Source organism: Pyxicephalus adspersus, chromosome 12, assembly GCF_032062135.1.
Source record: "Pyxicephalus adspersus chromosome 12, UCB_Pads_2.0, whole genome shotgun sequence".
NCBI classification, from domain to species: Eukaryota; Metazoa; Chordata; class Amphibia; order Anura; family Pyxicephalidae; genus Pyxicephalus; species Pyxicephalus adspersus.
In genome coordinates, this window is record NC_092869.1 from 44,955,312 (window position 1) to 44,976,298 (window position 20,987).

Sequence of the window (20,987 nt, forward strand, 5' to 3'; positions counted from 1 at the left end):
GGGGGACCTGGTGGGACTCGAGGTCATACTAAGATAGAAGCGGACCTGGTGGAACTGGAGGTCATACTAAGATAGAAGGGGGACCTGGTGGGACTCGAGGTCATACTAAGATAGAAGCGGACCTGGTGGGACTGACAGTCATACTAAGAGAGAAGGGGGACCTGGTGGGACTAGCGGTCATACTAAGATAGAATCGGAACCTGGTGGGACTGGCGGTTTTACTAAGATAGAAGGGGGACCTGGTGGGACTGGCAGTTATATTACGATAGAGAGGGGACCTGGTGGGACTGGCAGTCATACTAAGATATAAGGGGGATCTGGTAGAACTGGCAGTCATACTAAAATAGAGGGGGAACCTGGTGGGACTGGAGGTCATACTAAGATAGAAGGGGGATCTGGAAGAACTGCCAGTCATATGAAGATATAAGGGGGACCTGGTGGGACTGACAGCCAATGCTAAGACAGTAGGATAGGGACTTGGATGTCCAAGTCACCAATTTAAACTCATCAAAAATGTTCAGTAAATTTCTGTTAGGCTTCTACAAAAATACATAAAAATGTTAGCTAGGATGTAAAGTAAAAAGTACCCCAGCATTATTACAGAATTAATGTGAACACAGCCAAGAAGAAGGACCCCTCTCAGTCCCCAAGCAAAGATCAGTTGTCTCTCGTCTGACTTGCACTCGGATGAATTGCTTACACAGTAGAATGGATTTCCAGGCACACAAATATAAACAGTTTACTGGATAGAAGATAATTGTGTAGGAAAATAGGAAAATCTGTGTTTGTTCTGTACAGGATGAGTCACCGAGGATGATGGAGGAGGACACAGAAGGTTTGGAAATACATTCATGCTGTTAAATAACTGTTATTGAGTCACATGTAATTGTCATATCAACACTGACAATGACCTCCTCCCCGGGATAATCTGCCACTTCCTAATGTCACAACCAATGACCATTCTCCGATTATAAACCCGTCCTTCATCATAACACAACTCATAGGTCCAGCGCTCAGAATGACATCCGAGGACATTATCCGGCTACACAGGGACATTTATGATTTATAGAGCTGAGAATATACGGTAAGCTGAATTCCCCGAAGCTGGGATTTTATCATGACGATCATCAGTATTTATTATTGGGAACAGTTTAGGGATTGCAATTCTTGTATTGAGGTTTATATGAATTGTACAAAGATATGTTTGCAGTACGAACGTCGGACGGGTCTATATAACTCCAGCATTACACAAATAAAAATGAATGAAAAAAACTCTACAGGGGCATTGGAGAAGACGCATGTATCTAATGAATCCAATATGTTACAATGTTCTACAACACAATACAATAAACCTGATTTATTAAAGTTCTGAAAGACTGGAAAGGATAGAATATTATGGGAGAACCTGGATGATACAGGTCCAGGTCTGAAAACATTTTCTGACTAATAGCAAAGGATTTTTATGAAATCTGTTCCAGGTTTGCTGGGTTACCCATTGTAATCTATCTTCTCCAGTCTTGAAGAGCCTTAATAAATCAATGGCCCAGCTCTATGAGGCTGGAGAGGACACACTTTCATCAGTAAAGCTGGGTGATCCAGCAAACATGGAATGGATATCTTGAACGTAATTTGCTAGCAAAAGTTTTGAATCCTGGACTAGACCCATTCCAGGTTTGCTGGATCACCCATTATAATTTTCTCCAGTCTTAAGAGCTTTAATAAACCTGATGTAATAAAGCTCTATGAGGTTGAAGAGGATACACTTTCATCATTAAAGCTGGGTGATCTAGCAAACCTGGAATGGATATCTTCAAAGTAATTTGCTGAGCAAAAGTTTTGAATCCTGGACTAGATCCATTCCAGGTTTGCTTGATCACCCAGGTACACTGATGAACGTGTATTCTCTCAAGCCTTGGAGAGCGTTAATAAATCAGGTCCAATGTCAGAGATACAGACAGTGTATAGTGGGGTTACCGTTTCAATATTCGAATCATTTCTCACCTTAATCAAAGCATCGAGCTCCTGCTGGGTGACACAAGAATGGGTCTGCAGGAATTCCGCCTTCTCTTGGGCTATAGCGCTTTTTTGGCTGCTTTCGAATGGCTGTTCTAGAGCTTGAAATACAAGTCCACCGCTGACCAGATACACCACCACCACCACGAAGATTGCCAAGACTGTCTTCCATTTCATGACGGAGTGCAGCCCTCTGACTGTATTGTCCATTGTGGAGACCACGGTTGTCCGGGAGCACACTGACATTCGGGGGGTCGGTGTAGGGGTCGGGGTAGGGGTGGAGTGGTGCCCGTTGGGCTTCGGATCAGGAGGGGGCACAGGCAGGGGAGCAGGCGATGGCACAGTCGAGGGTACCGCCACTGAAAGAGAGAAATAGAAAAAAAACAATATGTTTATTACACTTCTCAATAGTTACTTTATAAATCTGCATGAATGCAGCAGTAAAAACTTCCAACTGTTATTAATAAAAGTTATCTTGGAGCTCCAGTTTATTTTGCCTAGGCAGGAGGAAGTCTCTTCTCCCCCAATGATCATGTCATGTGATGAGAGTCTGCATCAAATGATATGTCAGACATTTATATCTGGTGACAGGTCCACTTTAGGCATTGCTGTATAATACTGTACTGCAACATTAATGTATCAGTATACAAAATATCCACCAATCAGCAATGCAGACTGTAGGTGACTTTTTTTTTTATTTCTTTGCTAGTAATATTATGAGGGATTATATTAATAATAATGTTTCTGATAATGATACATTAGGAAATTCCAACACGCTGATTCCAGACAACGCGATCTACAGCCACCTTGTAATGTACGCCGATAATGAAGGAGTATGGAGTTTTAAAATCAGCATGTCACTGTACACCTGGAGTCGCTTTGTTATTTTATTCAGCAGCCTTGAAGTCGCCCACTTCTATTCCGCAGCCAACAAAAAGCTCATTCACACCAGATACAACTAAAAACTAAGCCTAATGCAAGCCAGCGGGCCGTGCCAGGGGTCTTCTGATGTCTTGTATTGCAATAATAAAAGTTGATGTTCCTTAATGTTTGTCAATGAACTGCAAGGTACCATTGTGGGGGAAACATGTGCCATCTCCCAGAATGAAGAATTGGAAGATTACTCAGAGCAGCTCACCTACCAACATGCAGGACTAATGATGCAGAACATGTGAATGATATCTATAAACTCTTCTAAACCCAAAAACAAACATTTACAAGTCCTTAAATGTAGTCCCATCAATTATTTTTTCTATCTTGTTTCCCCCATCCTAGGGTGACCCCACGCACCATACATACACAGAGCACGTTGTCACTGCAGGCAGGACTACAGAACAGATAACAATGATATAGTCACAGAGTAAAAATGGAACCAATAATGGAAGTTTCTTGTTAGGAATAATGCATTATATGCAAACAACCCAACAGACCGGTTTGTAATAGATTTGTGCAGCAGAGCTTGCAATCATATCTTCAGCCCGCTTTGAGAGCTCTCCAATTGCAATCTAAGAGCCAAAAATCTGTCTTGTAGTTATCAGCATGGATGATATGTTTACACGTCTGTGACCCCGCTCACTGCCTCCGCTGAGCTCCGCATCTGCCTATGGACTCACCATCTGCTTATCGCAGAGCGCCATCTTTCATCATCAATAGAATCCCCCACAATTATAAACTAACAGAGAAATCATTCTTCCAATCAATGAAAACATGAATATATTAATACAAGGTTCCTCTTACCCTATGTGCTCATTTGTATTATCCATGGCGAGTAATAAGAATCGTGGGATATAACTTGTTGCCATGAGAATTTGTCTACAGTTATAGATCATGGCGAACAGATTGTATAAATGGACATTTTCCAAAAAATGTTACATGGACCATAAATCCCTTTACAATATCTTAGGTCTCTATTTATAAAACAATGAATATGAAATTCCCTCAAACATTGCCTGGTGGGAATTTTCCAGGTCCATGTGTTTCAATAGCATAAATGTATATATTTAAATTATTTTAACATAGAGAAAAGCATATTGTTACCTGTTTTTTTATGTTTTGTATCCAATTTTGTTTATTGTTATTGTTGTAAAATACATAAAAAAATAAAATGTTATAAAAAAATAGTATAAATTGATTCCCACCAGGGAATATCAGATTCTATGATTTATAAATAGAGCCCTTTGTGTGTAATATCCATATTAGCTGGTGTGTGTATTATATCACTCTCATCATTTTATAATACAACCCCCAGCCTACTGATCTCCCTCAGAACAATTTCCTGATCATTGTATCTCCCCTGCCAGCTAAGTATCCTCAATATCATTTTATATCAGATTATTTTTTATTGCAACATGATAACAAAATGATCAATGATAAAATCCTTGGTGCTCCTCCTAAGGTTTTCATTCAACATTTTAAGGGTATCAAAATGTGAATATTGGTCTCTCCAATGATCAGCAGCCTGCTCAGACCTACAGACATAAAGTAAAGCTGAGTACATGATTCATTATCTCACTTTTATGTTTTTTAAAGATCAGTTTTCTAGGGTTACAGTTGAGTTGTCATATGTGATGCATATGATGATTATAGAACAGACCAAGACAATGCTGAAGTCACGTTGGCACTGCAACGTCATCAGCAATGGGCAATCAGTGGACAGAGGGTCTCCCCAGGCCTGGGACCCCATAGAGTCTGGTGTATTCAGGAGCTCTATGCCTGGGGATAATTATTCATAACTTCATCCTCTAGTGAATATTATATAGTAATACACTTACTGGACAGTTTATTAGGTACACCTGTTCAGCTGCTTGGTAACCCAATTATCTTACCAAACAATCACATGACTGCATGTAGACATCATCCAGACAACCTGATAAGGTTCAAACTGAGCATGAGAATGGGGAAGAAAGATGATCTAAGTCAGGCATGTCCAAACTCCGGCCCGGGGGGCCTATAGCGGTCCGTGTTCAGATTTCCACTGGCCCACAGCCCCTGTTATCACAGGGAATCTCCTACGTCAATATAGTGGGCATATGCTGCGTGGAACCCGCACGGACCACGCCCACTCTGATTCTAAGAACGTGCTTTGCATAGAGCCCGCATTGACACCAGACTCCGTGCACAGGGAATCCCTCACGTCACCCTGGTGGGTGGGTGTTGTGCGGGACCAGCGCAGACCACGCCCACACAAACCATGGTTAGTGGTTGCCCCCCACACGTTTTCACTTCACCAAATCTGGCCCTCTTTGCAAAAAGTTTGGACACCCCTGATCAAAGTGAATTTGAACATGGTATGATTGCTGGAGTCAAGTGGGCTGGTCTGAGTATTTTGGTGATCCGCTGGGATTTTTACCTACAACCATCTCTGGGGATTACAGAGAGTTGTCTGAAAAAGAGAAAATACCCAGTGAATGGCAGTTCCCTGGGTGAAAATGCCTTGTTGGTGCCAGAGGTCAGAGAAGAATGGCCAAACTGGTTCTAGATGATAGAAAGGCAACAGGAACCCCCCCAAAAAACACTTAGACTGGAGGTTTGTAGGGGAGAATCTCGGAATGCACAACACGTCCAACCTTGGAGCTGATGGACTACAGCAGCAGGAGACCACACCAGGGGCCACTTCTGTGAGCTAAGTACAGGCACCTGAGGCCACACTGTACAAGGGGGTTCACCAAAATTGGACAAGAGAAGATTGGACCATTGCCTAGTCTGATGAGTTTTGTTTTCTGCTGCTGCATTCAGATGGTCGGAATTTGGTGACATTAAAGCATGGATCTATCCCGCCCGGTATCACTAGTTCAGGTTGGTTGTGGTCATGTAATGATGTGGGGGGTATTTTCTTGGCACACTTTGTGCCCCTTAGCACCCATTGGTCATGGTTTAAATGTCACATCCATCCTTAGTACTTTTGCTGGCTATGCCCATCCCTTTATGATTGCAGTGTCCCCGTCTTCTAATGATTACTTCCTGGAGGACAACACGCCGTGTGACAAAGCTGAAATCATGTAAGACATGGGGTCACTGGACAATGGGGTCACTGGACTCAAATGTCCTCCAAGTCACCAGGTCTCCATCCTATAGAGCGCCATAGAGATGTGGTGGATGGGAAATTCCCATCATAGGCGACCAGCTAATAAATTTGCAGCAGCTACGTGATTCTATCATGTCAATGTTTAGCAATAAAGATTTTCCAGCATATTGATAGATCTGTTCCATAAGGCAGTATCGCAAAAGGCAATACCTGGTACTAGCAAGGTGTACCCAATAAAGTGGCCAGTGTATGTAGTATACTAATATACAATGACAGTATTACATTATAACGCTGAGCTTTGATGAATTTCAACATTTTCTATCTCTCTTGGTAACAGGTCCTCTTTATGGATATTACATACAAACAGATCCATTGGAAGTTTGGTGCTTGAATGACCAATTTTCTAATCCATAAATGTTTATTTGGAAGACATAGCCCACATATATAATACTCTGCCTCCCTGATTATGGTTGGGATGGGGTATCCCACAGGACAGAGGAGCTCCCGATTAGATCTGATCGTTCATACACACGACACAACTAGTAAAACCCAGCTGTGTGCACCGGCCCTATCCATGTCATTGGCCTGGTATTACAGATACGGTTATAGAATCCCCCCTGGTCCACCAGAATTTTGCCGACAGTTTGAGAGCTGCTTGTGTATCAGGAAGGAATTAACACAAGAGACGTAGCGGGCCTTGTCTGTCTGTGAACAAGCTAGAACAAGATGTTCTGTGTCTGCTGGTTCAGATATTTATGATGCTGAATCACTGAAGGAGAGACGCAATGATTTCTTGTACCGTATGTAGGGCACACGGAGAAACATAGAACAAGTTTACATCTGCTGTGCTTCTGTTGCCCATCAGAGTGAGCATCAAAATAATGGTGGGTAAAGCAGCCACAGCCTGAGTAGAAAAGCCTGTCTCGTGCCAGGACCCTTGCTGGAAGCAGTGGTCTGTCTGACACACACCCTAATTAGTCAAAGCCAGAGCTCTGCAACCCTTACCGAGTCCTGGGGTATTGGTTTGCATATATGTATTCACTGGCAATCGTGCCATGAAGATCCTTGACTGGGTTTTTCTTGTTATAGGGTGACGACACCCTATCCTTCTCTCCCAATTTTAGTTCCTACATTGTAATTTTGTCTAGGTGGCTTCTGACAACAGCTGCCCGTTTCTACACTCATCACACATACATAGCCTACTGTTGTCACCATCAACAAGCCCTTTCAGCCTCCACTATCGTGCATATAGACAGGAAGTCAATGGGACGTCCTCCACAGTAATCGTGTTTCATTGTTCCAGTACATCATTATAAATGAATGTTAGAATAAGGATTCACCAAGGAAAGAATCTACTAAATTCAATGGTGCCTAGCCTGAGGGTTCAGTATAGTGCAGAAGAGAGACAGAGAAAAGATTGGCTTTTATAGGCAGGACATGTGCTTAAATAAAAACTTTGTACTTTATTTAATCATATTAGTAATACGAAAACTAAACACTACTGCACTAGACCTTACACTAAAGCAGTTACACTAGGCTTAGGTTAAATCATTGATAAGATAGTGCGTTGTGGTATTATCAGCAAAGTCTCAAGACCCGACGCGTTTCACCCAACAGGGCTTCCTCAGGGGATTGGAAGACCTTAGACTTTTTCATACTATGTCTATTAAATATTCACTTGCTCATGCCATGGGTATGGCGGCTATTAATTAGTCATATCAGCTTCTACAATTAGTTATATCACCTGCTACAATTGTTAGGTAATCATATATATCATAATATATATAATATTATCAATGTATAATATCTTGTATGAATTGGTATATAGTGATGTCAGGAATACAGAAATGTAACTTACTTTATATTCGCTGATGTTTAACCACATTTGGCATAATAGGTAACCTCTGCTTGCAGTAACCGAAAATTAGCTGATTAGATAGTTTGACCGTTCTGGACAGGGAAAAACTACGTTTCAGGGAAATATAGGAATTAAAAAATATTAGGATAAGTCTATCTCTCCTCTACGCTGTTTAAATGAATGCCCAGTGTGCACCTAATTCACAGATCCCAATACATTCACTGTCCCTTCAGATTATTTATTGTTGTTCAGCCGGAATGCTGATTGCATTGTCTAACACCCAGCTATGGACAACCCCCAAAATTGCTCTGGTAAAACATACAAATGGAGTTGTCACTGGGAACACACTTTATTTCCCTCTATGGCGGTCCCCAGAGTGTTGTCATCTATCTTGATTATCTCTAACACGGTAATTACATAGCATTCACTCCAATAACAAACCGTGAATGTTTTCATCTAATCGTTAACTACTTTATTGCTATGTGAAAGGTTTGCTGTGCTGCTACTCTTACCTGCCTGGAGAGGTGAGTCCTGCCTGTGCTGGGGGGTTCCCTGCCTGTGTCACCTACAGGTAGGTAATCATCACCTGTGTGACTGAAGAAGCCAAAAATGTGGCTGGTAATTCGATGTGTTTATCACACAGCTGAGTCCCCGAACGTTACAGCTCAGAGACCAAACCGAGTCTCAGGCAGAGAAACACAGCCAAACCTCAGAGTCCCCGGAGGGCCCAACAATGTTATCTGACATCCATATCCTGAGTACAGCTCACCGCTAGATACAAAACCGTGCCAAACAAACATCACCAGACAGATCTTCAGCATGGAAAACTTTTCTGTGTATAGAAGACAGAGGATCAACATGACATGCTTCATTCCTCCAACAGGGGGCAGCTGTCATGTGTCTCAGGACAGGTGCTCTTTGATCTGACTCTTATTCTGCATAATATATAATACCTACATTTGTAGTAATTAATTATAGTTATAACACTTATGTGTCACCCCAGAACCAACCAAGCTCAAAGTTTCTACCCAAGAACAGGTCCATGGCATGGGAGCTAATATTATACTATGAGCAGTCTAGGATAGGTGGAATATATCAGTGTCACCTGTCACCTGTGTCACATCACTTCATGTCATTACGGAATATCAAACAGTGAAAAGCAGTCCCCACACCCCATGCCCTAAAATACTATGCCTTGGTCAAACAGAATTCATTTATATGTCATTGCTTTCCCTAGACAACACAATGATGATATTTAATTTGTTACAAAGTACAGAAGGTTAAAACATTGTTATATTTAAAATATTGATAATGATATGGTAACTCTAAAAGATAAAAGGTCTTTGGAGCTCTCCGTGGTGCTGAAATCATTCATCAGTCCATGGTGTTCAGAATATTGTGTATGATGATGAAAATATTCAACAGTCTAAAATGCAAATTCTTAGTTAGTCCATGGTGCTGAAATCATGAATTTAGTCCATGGACTCAGGCTACTGCCCGTGGTGCTGAAAGTGTTTACCAGTCCACAAAGATAAATCATTTAGCAATCCGTGGTGCCAAAATTGCGAATTAGTCAGTGGTGGTAAAATCAATAATTAGCCCATAGTGTTTGGATTTTTTTTCCCTCTATAATGGTAAATCATTCATCAGTCCATGGTGTAGAAAATTGATAAATAGTCCTTGGACTGCCGATGGTGCTAAAACAACAATTGTTCAACAATCCACAATGCTAAATCATTCATTGATCCATGGTGCTGAAATCATGAATTAGTCCATGGAGCTAAAATTGTTCAACATTCCACAAAACTTAATCATTCATCAATCCATCCTGATAAAATCATTTATAAGGTCTATGGTGCTGAAATCATGAATTAGGCTATGGTGTTATGATTATTGTCCATGGTGTTAATATTGTTCAACAACTCCCAATGTTTCATCATTTCATTCATTCATTTAATAATTCAAAAGCATTTATCAATTCATGGTGATAACATCATTAACTAGTCCATAGTGCTCAGATTGTTGTTCATAGTGCTGAAATTGTTCAACAATTCACAAAGCTAAATCATTTATCAATCCATGGTGCTGAAATCATGATATAGTCCATGAAGTTCAGATCATTGATATATCCACAATGTTAAATTAATCAGCAACTAATGGTGATAAAATCATTAACTAGTCCATAGTGCTCAGATTATTATCCATGGTGCTGAAATTGTTAAACAGCCTATAAAGGAAAATCATTCAGCAGTCCACAGTACTGAAATCATGAACTAGCCCATAATGTTCAGATTATTGATTCATCTACAATGGTAAATCATTCATCAGTCCATGGTGCTGAAATCATAAATCAGTCTGCGGTGCTGAAATTATTCATCGGCCCATGGTGCCGAAATCATTCATCAGTCTTTAGTGCCGAAATCATTCATCAGTACTTGGTGCTTAAATTATTCATCAGTCCATGGTGCTGAAATCATGATATAGTCCATGAAGTTCAGATCATTGATTCATCCACAATGTTAAATTAATCAGCAATTATTCATTAATTAGTTCATAGTGCTCAGATTATTGTCCATGGTGCTGAAATCGTTAAACAGTCTATAAATGTAAATCATTCATCAGTCCATGGTGCCAAAATCATTCATCAGTCCAAGGTGCCAAAATCATTCATCAGTCCATGGTGTTGAAATCATTAATCAGTCCAAGGTGCTGAAAATATTCATCAGTCCATGGTGCCGAAATCATTTATCAGTCTAAAGTACCAAAATCATTAATCAGTCCATGATGCCAAATTATTCATCAGTACTTGGTGCCTAAATTATTCATCAGTCCATGATGCCAAAATCATTCATCAGTCTAAAGTGCCGAAATCATTCATCAGTCTATAGTGTCAAAATCATTCATCATTCCATAGAGCCAAAATCATTCATTAGTGTTTAGTGCCAAAATCATTCATCAGTCCATGGTGCCAAAATCATCCATCAGTCCACGGTGCTGAAATTATTCATCAGTCAATGGTGCCGAAAACATTTATCAGTCTAAATTGCCGAAATCATTCATCAGTACTTGGTGCTGAAATCATTCATCAGTCCATGATGCCGAAATCATTTATCAGTACATGCTGCCGAAATCATTTATCAGTACATGCTGCTTAAACTATTCATCAGTCTATGGTGCCAAAATCATTCATTAGTCTATTGTGGTAAAATCATTGACTAGCCTTTGGTGTTCCAATTATTGATTCACCCACAATGTTAAATCATTCAGCTGTCCTTGGTGCTGAAATTACATAAATATTCAATCCACGGTCAATGTTGTCAAAATCATTGAACAGTACTCGTCTGGAATCTGTCATTAGTCCATGGTTGTGAAATCGTTCATCAGTCCATGGAGTGGAATCAATAGGACAAATTACCAGTTCAGGTCCAGACATTACAGGGGTATTTTACTAGAAGATAATGCACAATGTTATAGAAAATGTCACATGTCCACAAAAAAATAATTCATTAAAAGGAAAGAAAACCCTGAAATGTTCTGGTAAAAGCATGTTGTGTATTCACACATTTCATGCAGCAATAAAAGGTTCCCTATGAGTGCAGGAAAGGAGCGCTGACCTATGACATGATATTGATTCAGCCGGTGTTATGAGGACATATACTTGAAGAGCAGACTGTGGCCCTTCACAATCCAGCTGTTTATTGGCTTTCTGCTTAAGTATGTCCTAAATAAAACACAAAAAATCCATAAGCAGCTTCTTTCTGGACTTTAAATTCACAATGAAAATTGCTGGGGCCGATCCTTCTGGCTGGAAATTCTGGGGCTCCTTTTCTGTACAGCCACATTGTTATCCTTGGCACACTTGGATCATCTCCAATCTGACTAGCGGGTTATTTTAGAGTTCTGATTAATCTGGGTATATGAACTAGAATTGGGTGAAAGCTGAAAGTTTTCAATTTATTAAGATTTAGGTAACAATAATGGTGTTTTAGTGAAATTTGCCATTTGAAGTCATTCTTTGGAGTCAATGGGCAAAGCAAAATTATTTTGGCGGTTTTAAAGAATACAATGAACTTTAAATGGGTCCCAAAGGGTAAGTAAAGCCTTTATCAATCCGTCATGTGACCATTGTGTTATTAAATTTGATGTCAATGCAATCAAATTTGTTAAATTGTCCACTGATCATTAGGTGAATCCTTTAGAGCTGGGCAAGAAATACATTTGTGGGTAAAAGATTTAAACAGAGATTGATTTGTTAGAAAGCCATGGAAATAATCCGGTAAATTGAGCCCTGAGTTTGGGTTTTTATATTAAGTTTCAGGTTAGGTTAGGATCGCTGTTGGTTTGGTTGTGATGTTATTTCCATATTTACAGATATAACAGAAACCTATGAGCTAATGGTGGTCTCACAATATCCGGATGTAAATGTGGCCCCTTTACCAAGCGAGCTGAGCACTGGCATTCTGCATTTTCTGCACTTGCTGGAAGTTAGAATAATGTTTGGGCTCCATCTGTCAGCGTTTCCTTCCATTATTACATGCTATTTGAATGCTGAGAATAAGAAACTTTTTACCTTCTGCCAAGCCATAAAACTCCTTGGCCTGGGGGAAATAAGTAATGAAGAGCGGAAAGGCTCCTGTGTGTCATCTGAAATCTGCAAATCTCCTTGTGCAAAAAATTAGCAAGTGGTGCTGCTGTTTCCACACTGACACCGCCAGTCACACCGCCACATACTCGTTTTATTTTATTTTGCAAACCCTACCCTGGATATTAATTAAAGCCAAATGCATTTACGAGAAGGAAAGACAGTAACATTGCCAATGATGTAGCATTGTCTCATCAAAGTAATGACCAGGCGGCAACTAGTCTGCAGGCAAAATGCCCGGGTTTGTAGGATATATGAATGCAGAATATACATACAATTTCAGGAAAGGGGGCAAACTTGGCAGGGGTCCCAAAATAACAGAATGGCAGAGGGTTCATTGAGCTGGGGAAATTCTGCATTGAGGGCCTCAATATTTTGTTGAACATAGGAGGGTAGGAATACATTTCAGACCAAATCATTGCCAGTCTCTGTGCCACTGCCCCATTCTCTGCCTATTTTTTGAACCTTGTTCTTATTCTACGAAAGGTCCACCCTCATATTCCCCCCTGCCCAATTACCCTACAGTGAAGAGCAGTTTCCCAACCAGGGTTCCTCCAGGGGTTGTTAGGGGTTCCTTGGGCAATGACCAGTTTTTCCCTCCTAGGCCAGTTTAACTGATTCCAGCAATTTTTGTAAGGGTGACATTCTTCCCAATGGCCAGCAATGTAAGAGGAATTCTTCTCACTGACCACCACACTAATATACTGTGATCTGTGGATATAGTAATTATAGCCGGGGTTCCCTGAAGACCTGAAACATATTTCAAGGGTTCCCCATGTAAAAAGTTTGAGAAACACTGACTTGGACACTTCTACCACACTCCATATTTCTACTTTCAGCATGTGTGTAGCTACCTGGCATGAGGACAGATTTGAGCCTATTACACATTGGCTGACAATAAATTTCTTTGAAATACATTGATGCTTGAACTAATGGTGACCATGAATCGGTTAAAAAGAAATGTAGCGTGCAAAACTGAACAGCGCCATCGTCTGACACCGAAGTACCAGAATACTATAGTGCAGTCTGTAGTATCTAATCCCCAGACATACATATCAATGTAATCAGCCTAATGCGAATAATCTCATCATTGTCTCTTACTGATTTATAACTGTCTTGTTTCTATGGTTTCCCAAAGACTTCAGAGGACGCTTACATATGTAGTCACGATCCAAACACTTCCCTGGGGACACCGACCATCTAAGAGGTACACCGTGCTCAATATGTTGTTATGTCAATGTAAAGATCAGAAGGATTGCCCGATCACTACCCCCTCCTCCATCTATACTGCTATCCCAGTGTTATTTCTATACAGTCATGATTAGTACTTTTAAAGATTTATAACCTTAAATATTCATTATTTTGTAACCTTAATATTAATTATGTATTATACAACTATTTTGTGTATAGGTATACAATATGTATTAAGTATTTGTTGCTATTTAAATCATAGTGCTTCTTATTCACCACAATTTATACATACACCATACTCATCAAAGTGTCTGCATGCAGATTTTATATCTGAAATACCTAAATACATATTACTTTGTCCCAAAATCCATTATAGAACCAAACATAATGTTTTTCAATTACAGGTAGTTCCGGGTTACATACGAGATAGGGACTGTAGGTTTGTTCTTAAGTTGAATTTGTACGTAAGTTGGAACAGGTACATTATTTTATTAAATGCAATTAGGACAGATGTTTGTCTCAACATATTATTAGGTAGTGAGGTGTCAGTTACTGTATAACATCCTCATTATGAGTTTATCACAAACAAAGCAAGGAAAAAAACTTTATGGGACCTAAACATTCATTAACTTCTGGAGCAAGCTGTGCTTTGATATGCAAAAAGAAACAACTGCAGAGTTTGTCTTGGTCAATAAGGAGTTACAAGAGGTTGCAGAAGAGCTCAGTCTCAGCTTTGTTTAGCAAAATTTTCTGTGCAAGACCCCTTCCCCTCCATAAAGCCTGGTACCTGCACACAAATGAGCAGGGAAGCTCCGTTCGTATCTAGGAGTCTTGTGTATGTCAGATGTCCTTAACTCGGGGACTACCTGTAAACTTTCATAGCCCAAATTCCTCAAACCTGATGAAGTAACTCAGCAGCTATGAAACGTGTTGGCTGTGTTTTATTATAACAAAGCAAGTTCTATTTGATCATCATTTTACGAAGGGGTGCTGAGAAGTTCCTGGCTTTGCCCCCTTCCAAATGAAATAGAAAAATGAGTGTGTGGCATATGACAGCCTAATATCTTAATATGTAACTGTGCAAATATCAGGTCTTTGCGATTCTTAAAACAGTTTTTCCTTTAGTGAGAGGCTGTGATGGCAGAGGCACAAGCAAGTTTCACGTTGTTGGAGTTACGGGCCGTCATGAAGTTTTTGTTTCTCCAGGGAAAGTCAGCAAAGGACATTTACACTGAGATGTCACAAACACTGGGGGAGAAGTGTTCTTCCTACAGCACTGTCAGAACCTGGATATCTCGTTTCAAGACGGGGTATTTCACCGTTGAAGATGAACCCCGCAGTGCACGCCCCCCCCAACCGCAACTGACCCGGCAACCTGCGATGCTGTCCATGAGCTGATTCTTGAGGACCGGCGAATATCCACAAAAAAGACCAGATACTTGACATCTCACGTGAGTGTGTTGGGTTTGTTATCACCCCTATCCTAGACATGCGCAAGTTTTCAGCGAAGTGGGTGCTAAAATGTTTGAACAGTGATCAGAAGAAGGAACGAGTTGAAGCATCCAAAGACGTTTTGGCCCATTTTGAAGCTGCACAGGACTTTTTGGCTAGGTTAGTGACTGAGAGGAAAATCTTGTCTCCAAATCCATGATCCTGAAACCAAGGAACAGTCAATGGACTGGCGCCAAAGCGGGTCCCCACGGCCGAAGAAGTTCCAAACCCAAAAAAGTTCCAAAAAAGTCATGGCGCCCGTTTTCTGGGACAAAGACGGTATTCTGTTGGTGGACTACCTACCTCAGGGCTCTAATATCACCGGACAGTATTATGCTAACCTCCTGGACCAGCTGAAGGAGGCATTTAAGACGAAAGTTGATCTTTTTTTTGCCGGACAATGAACCTGCGCACACGTCCAACGTTGTGGCTGCCTGATTGAACACCCTGCGTTTCCAATTGGTCCACCATCCCCCCTACTCACCTGACCTGCCCCCTTCGGACTATTATCTGTTCCCGAATTTGAAGAAACACCTGAAGGGGCAACGTTTTGAGGACATTTCAGATGTCAAAGATGCAGCTGAGAGCTGGTTTGCAGCCCAACCAAAGGACTTTTATTTGAATGGTCTAGAAAAGCTGCAACATTGCTGTACCAACTGCATCAGTCTCAGGGGGGAATATCTTTAATAAATGTGTTATTTCATAACTCTGGCTCTCTTCTTTCTGGGCAAAGCCAGGAACTTCTCATCACCCCCTCGTACTTCCCACTCTAAATAGGTTGGAGCAAAGTTTCTATTAGGTGAGAGCTGCAACATATACATTTAGGAAGAGATCTAATGGCCTGGAGAGCTATCCAAAACATTCTGCATAGAGATTATACAAGATCAGTTATCAAACAGCAATGATTTTCAATAACCTACACTAGATAGTTCTATTTCTTATTAATTCCATTTCCAGTTGTTTTTTTTTGTTTTTTTTTGTGCATCCTGCACACACCACTGACATTCACTGAAACATTCCCTGGTGGAGAATCAACTACTGCCATTGAAGCACATAGATATGGAAGATTCTCCACCAGGGAATGTTTTTGTGAATGTCAGCTTCACGTCTTTATAAGTAAAGCCCATAGAAGTATTTCATAGCAACAAAAGCTTATCACTGACCTGACAAAATCCCCCCAATCTGATTCTTGTCCCCCAAATCTATGAACTGAATATCTATAGTTTGTAATGATGCAGAATATGTACATAGAAGCTGCAACATATCCAATGAGTAATGATTTAAGGGAGACAACATATAAGAATATACTAAGTGTCTCATGGGGAATCCAAGAGAACATACAATTATAGAACTTTTTAAAATGATAATCTTTAAAATATAATTTCTTGTCTTCAATTTTGGCATTTTACACATAATAATAAAAATATGTTTTTGCAATGAATAATAAATCGATTTTGCATCCTAAAGTGGTTAATATATGTGTTTTCATTACACTGATATTGGTGTCTGCTGTGTGATTTTGGGGAATTGTCAATTTTTATATCAAACCATGAAATGCACCTTAAGGAGTAAGGGTTTATAATGCACCACAAAAAATAAACACAAAAACATTTTATTCAGTAAAAGAACAATAAATCAAATAGGATTAGGGCACAAAGAATATTCTGGTGTCCCCCATGTAATAAAATCCAAACAATTTGCTCCTTGCAGCACACAATAGAAATTACTAATGGCAAATAACTGAATGGGAATCAATAAATGTGGATGGTGGATGCCTTGGGTGTATTATAAACCTTTACTTCTTAAGGAGAATTTTAAAGTTTAGATCTAAGATCATCTTAGATTGTAAGCTCCATGGGTCAGGCTCCTCTCCTCCTCCTGTGTCTTTGTATCTGTCTGTTATTTGCAACCCTTATGTAATGTACAGCCCCCTATTCGGACGGCTGCCAGAGTTCCTCTATGATATCAACTTCCATTTCCTCCAATAAAAACTTGGGTCTTTTCAGCAAGAAAAACTAAAATCTCCCTCCTGTTTCCTTTCCAACGATTTGGATATTATGTTTCACTCATAAGAACCTATTCCCCAATATATTCATCTTCCGAGCATATTTCTCTCCCTAATATCTGATATAAAGAGATATCCCTTGTTTTCCACTTGAGGAATGATAAGCAATATCTGGCCCCGTCCCAAGTTCAAAGTTTCAGCAATCCAATTATGATCTCCCAACCCCCCGAGGAAGCCCCATGGGGCGAAACACGTCAGGCAGGGAAATCCAACCTTTGCATGCAATAACATTGCTGAAATTTGTCTATAAATTTGACTCTAGAACAATACTCTTATGTTAAGCTAGGACTAGCATAGGCGGTCTCTGTCTAGCTTTTAGGTTGTTTAATATGAATAAAGTTTAATTTTTTATCAAATACTTTCCTGGCCCCACAAAAGCCTGTCCTTCCTTTCTTTTCTATCATTCTCTTCCATGATAACCTTAGGCTGGGACTCTGACAGTGAATTCTCCTAAAAACCAACACAAATCTTGGGCTGTTTATCTCTTTATGTACAGCGATGTGTAATATGTTGGCGCTATATATGATTGTTAATAATAATAATAATAATACCATAATAATTGGTATTTATATTAAGGATGATTGACATCCACTAAAATTGGTCCATTATACTCCGATATATTTCCATGCACTGCTAGAAATTCTTAAATCTCTATAGTAAAGTATGAATTTTTCCACTAATATGACTGAGTAAGCCATATCCAATTATCATATTATCTGCCGCCTTAGCAAATAGAGTTTCTCTGTATGGTGAACCAGCTGTATAACATGGACAATATCACATGACTCTGAATAAAGCTTTGTACTATTGTTGATATTGTTGTGTTAGCATTGCTGAAATTGGTTTGAAATCTTCCGCCTTGGATCTTCCAGCCACCAACAGCCATCATTGTTACCAATGGGGAGGATGAGACGTGGCACCTGCAGCTTACACTCCATGGAACAGGACGGTGCAGTCTGATAATAAAGATCATTTTTTAACAATTGCACATCTGTACGAGACATGCATGCCATGGCAGCCTTATCAGAACAATTTTACCCCGGCACAGGTCTCTCTGCGACTTTCACATCCTGAATAATGCAAACTGGGTGGAGTGGAAACAAAACTGAGCGCAGCGTGCTGCCAACAGATCGTAAGACAGTTCAGGTCACCGAGACGTATTATAACTCCCAACAGAGCCATCATCTCTGCAACATTATGGAAGCACTTCTCTTGTCCTGTACCCTGGGTGTCATTCTCGGTATCTGTTCTTATTCTGTATATATTGACTCTGCACAGTACCACTTCACTTGTCCTGTACCCCGGGTGTAATTCTCGGTATCTGTTTCACATCATCTAAACATCATTCTTAGATCACATTGCATTTTCCTGGAACAAAATAAATACATTTACTAGAAAACACTGCAGAAGATTGTTTTGCCCCGTGGTACACGCAGCGGTATGTGTGGGTGACGCTCCCTGTGCCGCACTCCTCAGAGATCTCACCGGCACCATGAATACTTCTGTCTTTTCTTTATTTATTGGTTCCTTCTGTCTACCTGCTCCCAGTCTTCTTGCCGCTCTCCCAGCTAATGGAGCTTGGATTTCATACGGAATTAACAGACTCTTTGCTGTTATCATTTATTTTTGTGTAATGAGCGGTGCAGGAAAAGCTTCTCACACATAAAGTACACAGAAGCTTCTGGAAGCAAATTTAAAGGAACAGAAAACCTCAACAGAAAATGTTATTTACCCACCAATCACGCCGAGATTCAAATAGAACACACACGGATCTTATACTCAGATCATATTCATTATTCAAAATTCAAGCTGATGAAGGAGGCACAAGGGGTGCTACTAGATACCCTGTGCATTAAAGGGCAACTAAAGCAAAACTTCAACCAATTTTTTGGGGGGAAATGAAATAAATAAAACTCCAGTCAGGTTTTCTTTTGTCCTATTTATTACATTTCCTATCACTTCTTATTCTGAAGACACAACAAGTGGCCCATCACTAATACTATGTCAATTTGTCAACGCTCTGCGGGGGTGGGTCACTGATACCATGCCACCTATTCAACGCTCTGCAGGGGTGGGTCACTGATACCATGCCACCTATTCAATGCTCTGCAGGGGTGGGTCACTGATACCATTCCACCTATTCAATGCTCTGCAGGGGTGGGTCACTGATACCATGCCACCTATTCAATGCTCTGCAGGGGTGGGTCACTTATACCATGCCACCTATTCAACGCTCTACAGGGATGGGTCACTGATACCATGCCACCTATTCAATGCTCTGCAGGGGTGGGTCACTGATACCATGCCACTTATTCAACGATCTGCAGGGGTGGGTCACTGATACCATTCCACTTATTCAACGCTCTGCAGGGGTGGGTCACTTATACCATGCCACCTATTCAACGCTCTGCAGGGGTGGGTCACTTATACCATGCCACCTATTTATTGCTCTGCAGGGGTGGGTCATTATTACTATGTCACCATGTCAATGCTCTGCAGGGAGGGGTCCCTAAAAGTATTTTACTAATTTTTGTCAGTTCTCTGTAAGAAAGGGTCATTGAAACTATGTTACTATATCAGTGCTGTGCAGGGGAGGGTCAATAGGACAATGTCACTCATTCAATGCTCTGCAGGGGTGGGTATTTCATTGCATATTACTATGCCAATTCTTCGCAGGATAGGGTCATTGAAACAATGTTACAATATCAATTCTATTCAGGGGTGGGTCACTAAGACCATGTCACCTATTTATTGCTCTGCAGGGGAGGGTCACTAAGATAATTTCACTTATTTAGTGCTCTGAGGGGAGGGTCCCTAAGACCATGTCGATATTTAATTGGTCTTTCATTATGTTTTACTATGCCAATTCTTTGCAAGAAAGGGTAATTGAAACAATGTTACTATATCAATTCTATTCAGAGTAGGGTCACTACGACCATGTCACCTATTTAGTGCTCTGCAGGGGAGGGTCCCCAAGGCCATGTCATTTATTCAATGCTCTGCAGGGGTTGGTTATTAATACCATGTCAATATTTCAATGCTCTGCAGGGGTGGGTCTTTCATTACAGTTTACTATGTCAGTTCTCAGAAGGGAAGGGTCCCTGAAATCATGTTACTATATCAGAGCTCTGCAGAAGAGAGTCACTAAGAAAATGTCACTTATGCAACGCTCTGCAGGGATGGGTCATTAATACTATGGGACTATGTCAATGTTCTGCAGGGAAGGGTCATTGGTGTCATATCACTGCAATGCTGGATATGATTTCTGCAAAAACAATAGCTGTTTATGAGAACCTTTTGCTACCCCACCCTTAATTTTAAATATATTTGTTCTGGCAAACCTCTGAAAGAATAAATCTTTTTACCCCTGAATATCATTAAAATGTCTTTGATCATGTACTCATGTTAAAATGTCAGTAATGTATGTACTGAGTCTTGTAATTGATGATAACTGTTTCCTAATTTAGAAATGTAACAGATATATTGTCTGTAGAACAATTCATATTACTCCAATCACATGATCACTATTACTACTACGGAGGCGGCTGAAATATTCAGAGAAAAATCAGAACATTTCTCCCATTACAAACATTTCGCTTTTACTCTCCACTATCTGACATCTCACTTTGTGTGGAAATTTAATAAACGAATAAAAATAATTCAAAACCTCAAAGTTTGTAGGTCAGAATTTAATCACATCACA

General features: G+C 40.3%; 1 protein-coding gene across 1 annotated transcript in view; it reads right to left on the reverse strand.

The window, feature by feature from the left end:
* The window catches only part of KCNK10 (potassium two pore domain channel subfamily K member 10), a 65,567-nt gene that overhangs the window by 25,901 nt on the left and 18,679 nt on the right, over window positions 1-20,987 (reverse strand). Inside the window, exon 2 of the mRNA XM_072428360.1 lies at window positions 2,002-2,372. Coding sequence (XP_072284461.1) covers window positions 2,002-2,372 — 371 coding nt within the window. The remainder of the gene's footprint in view (window positions 1-2,001; window positions 2,373-20,987) is intronic.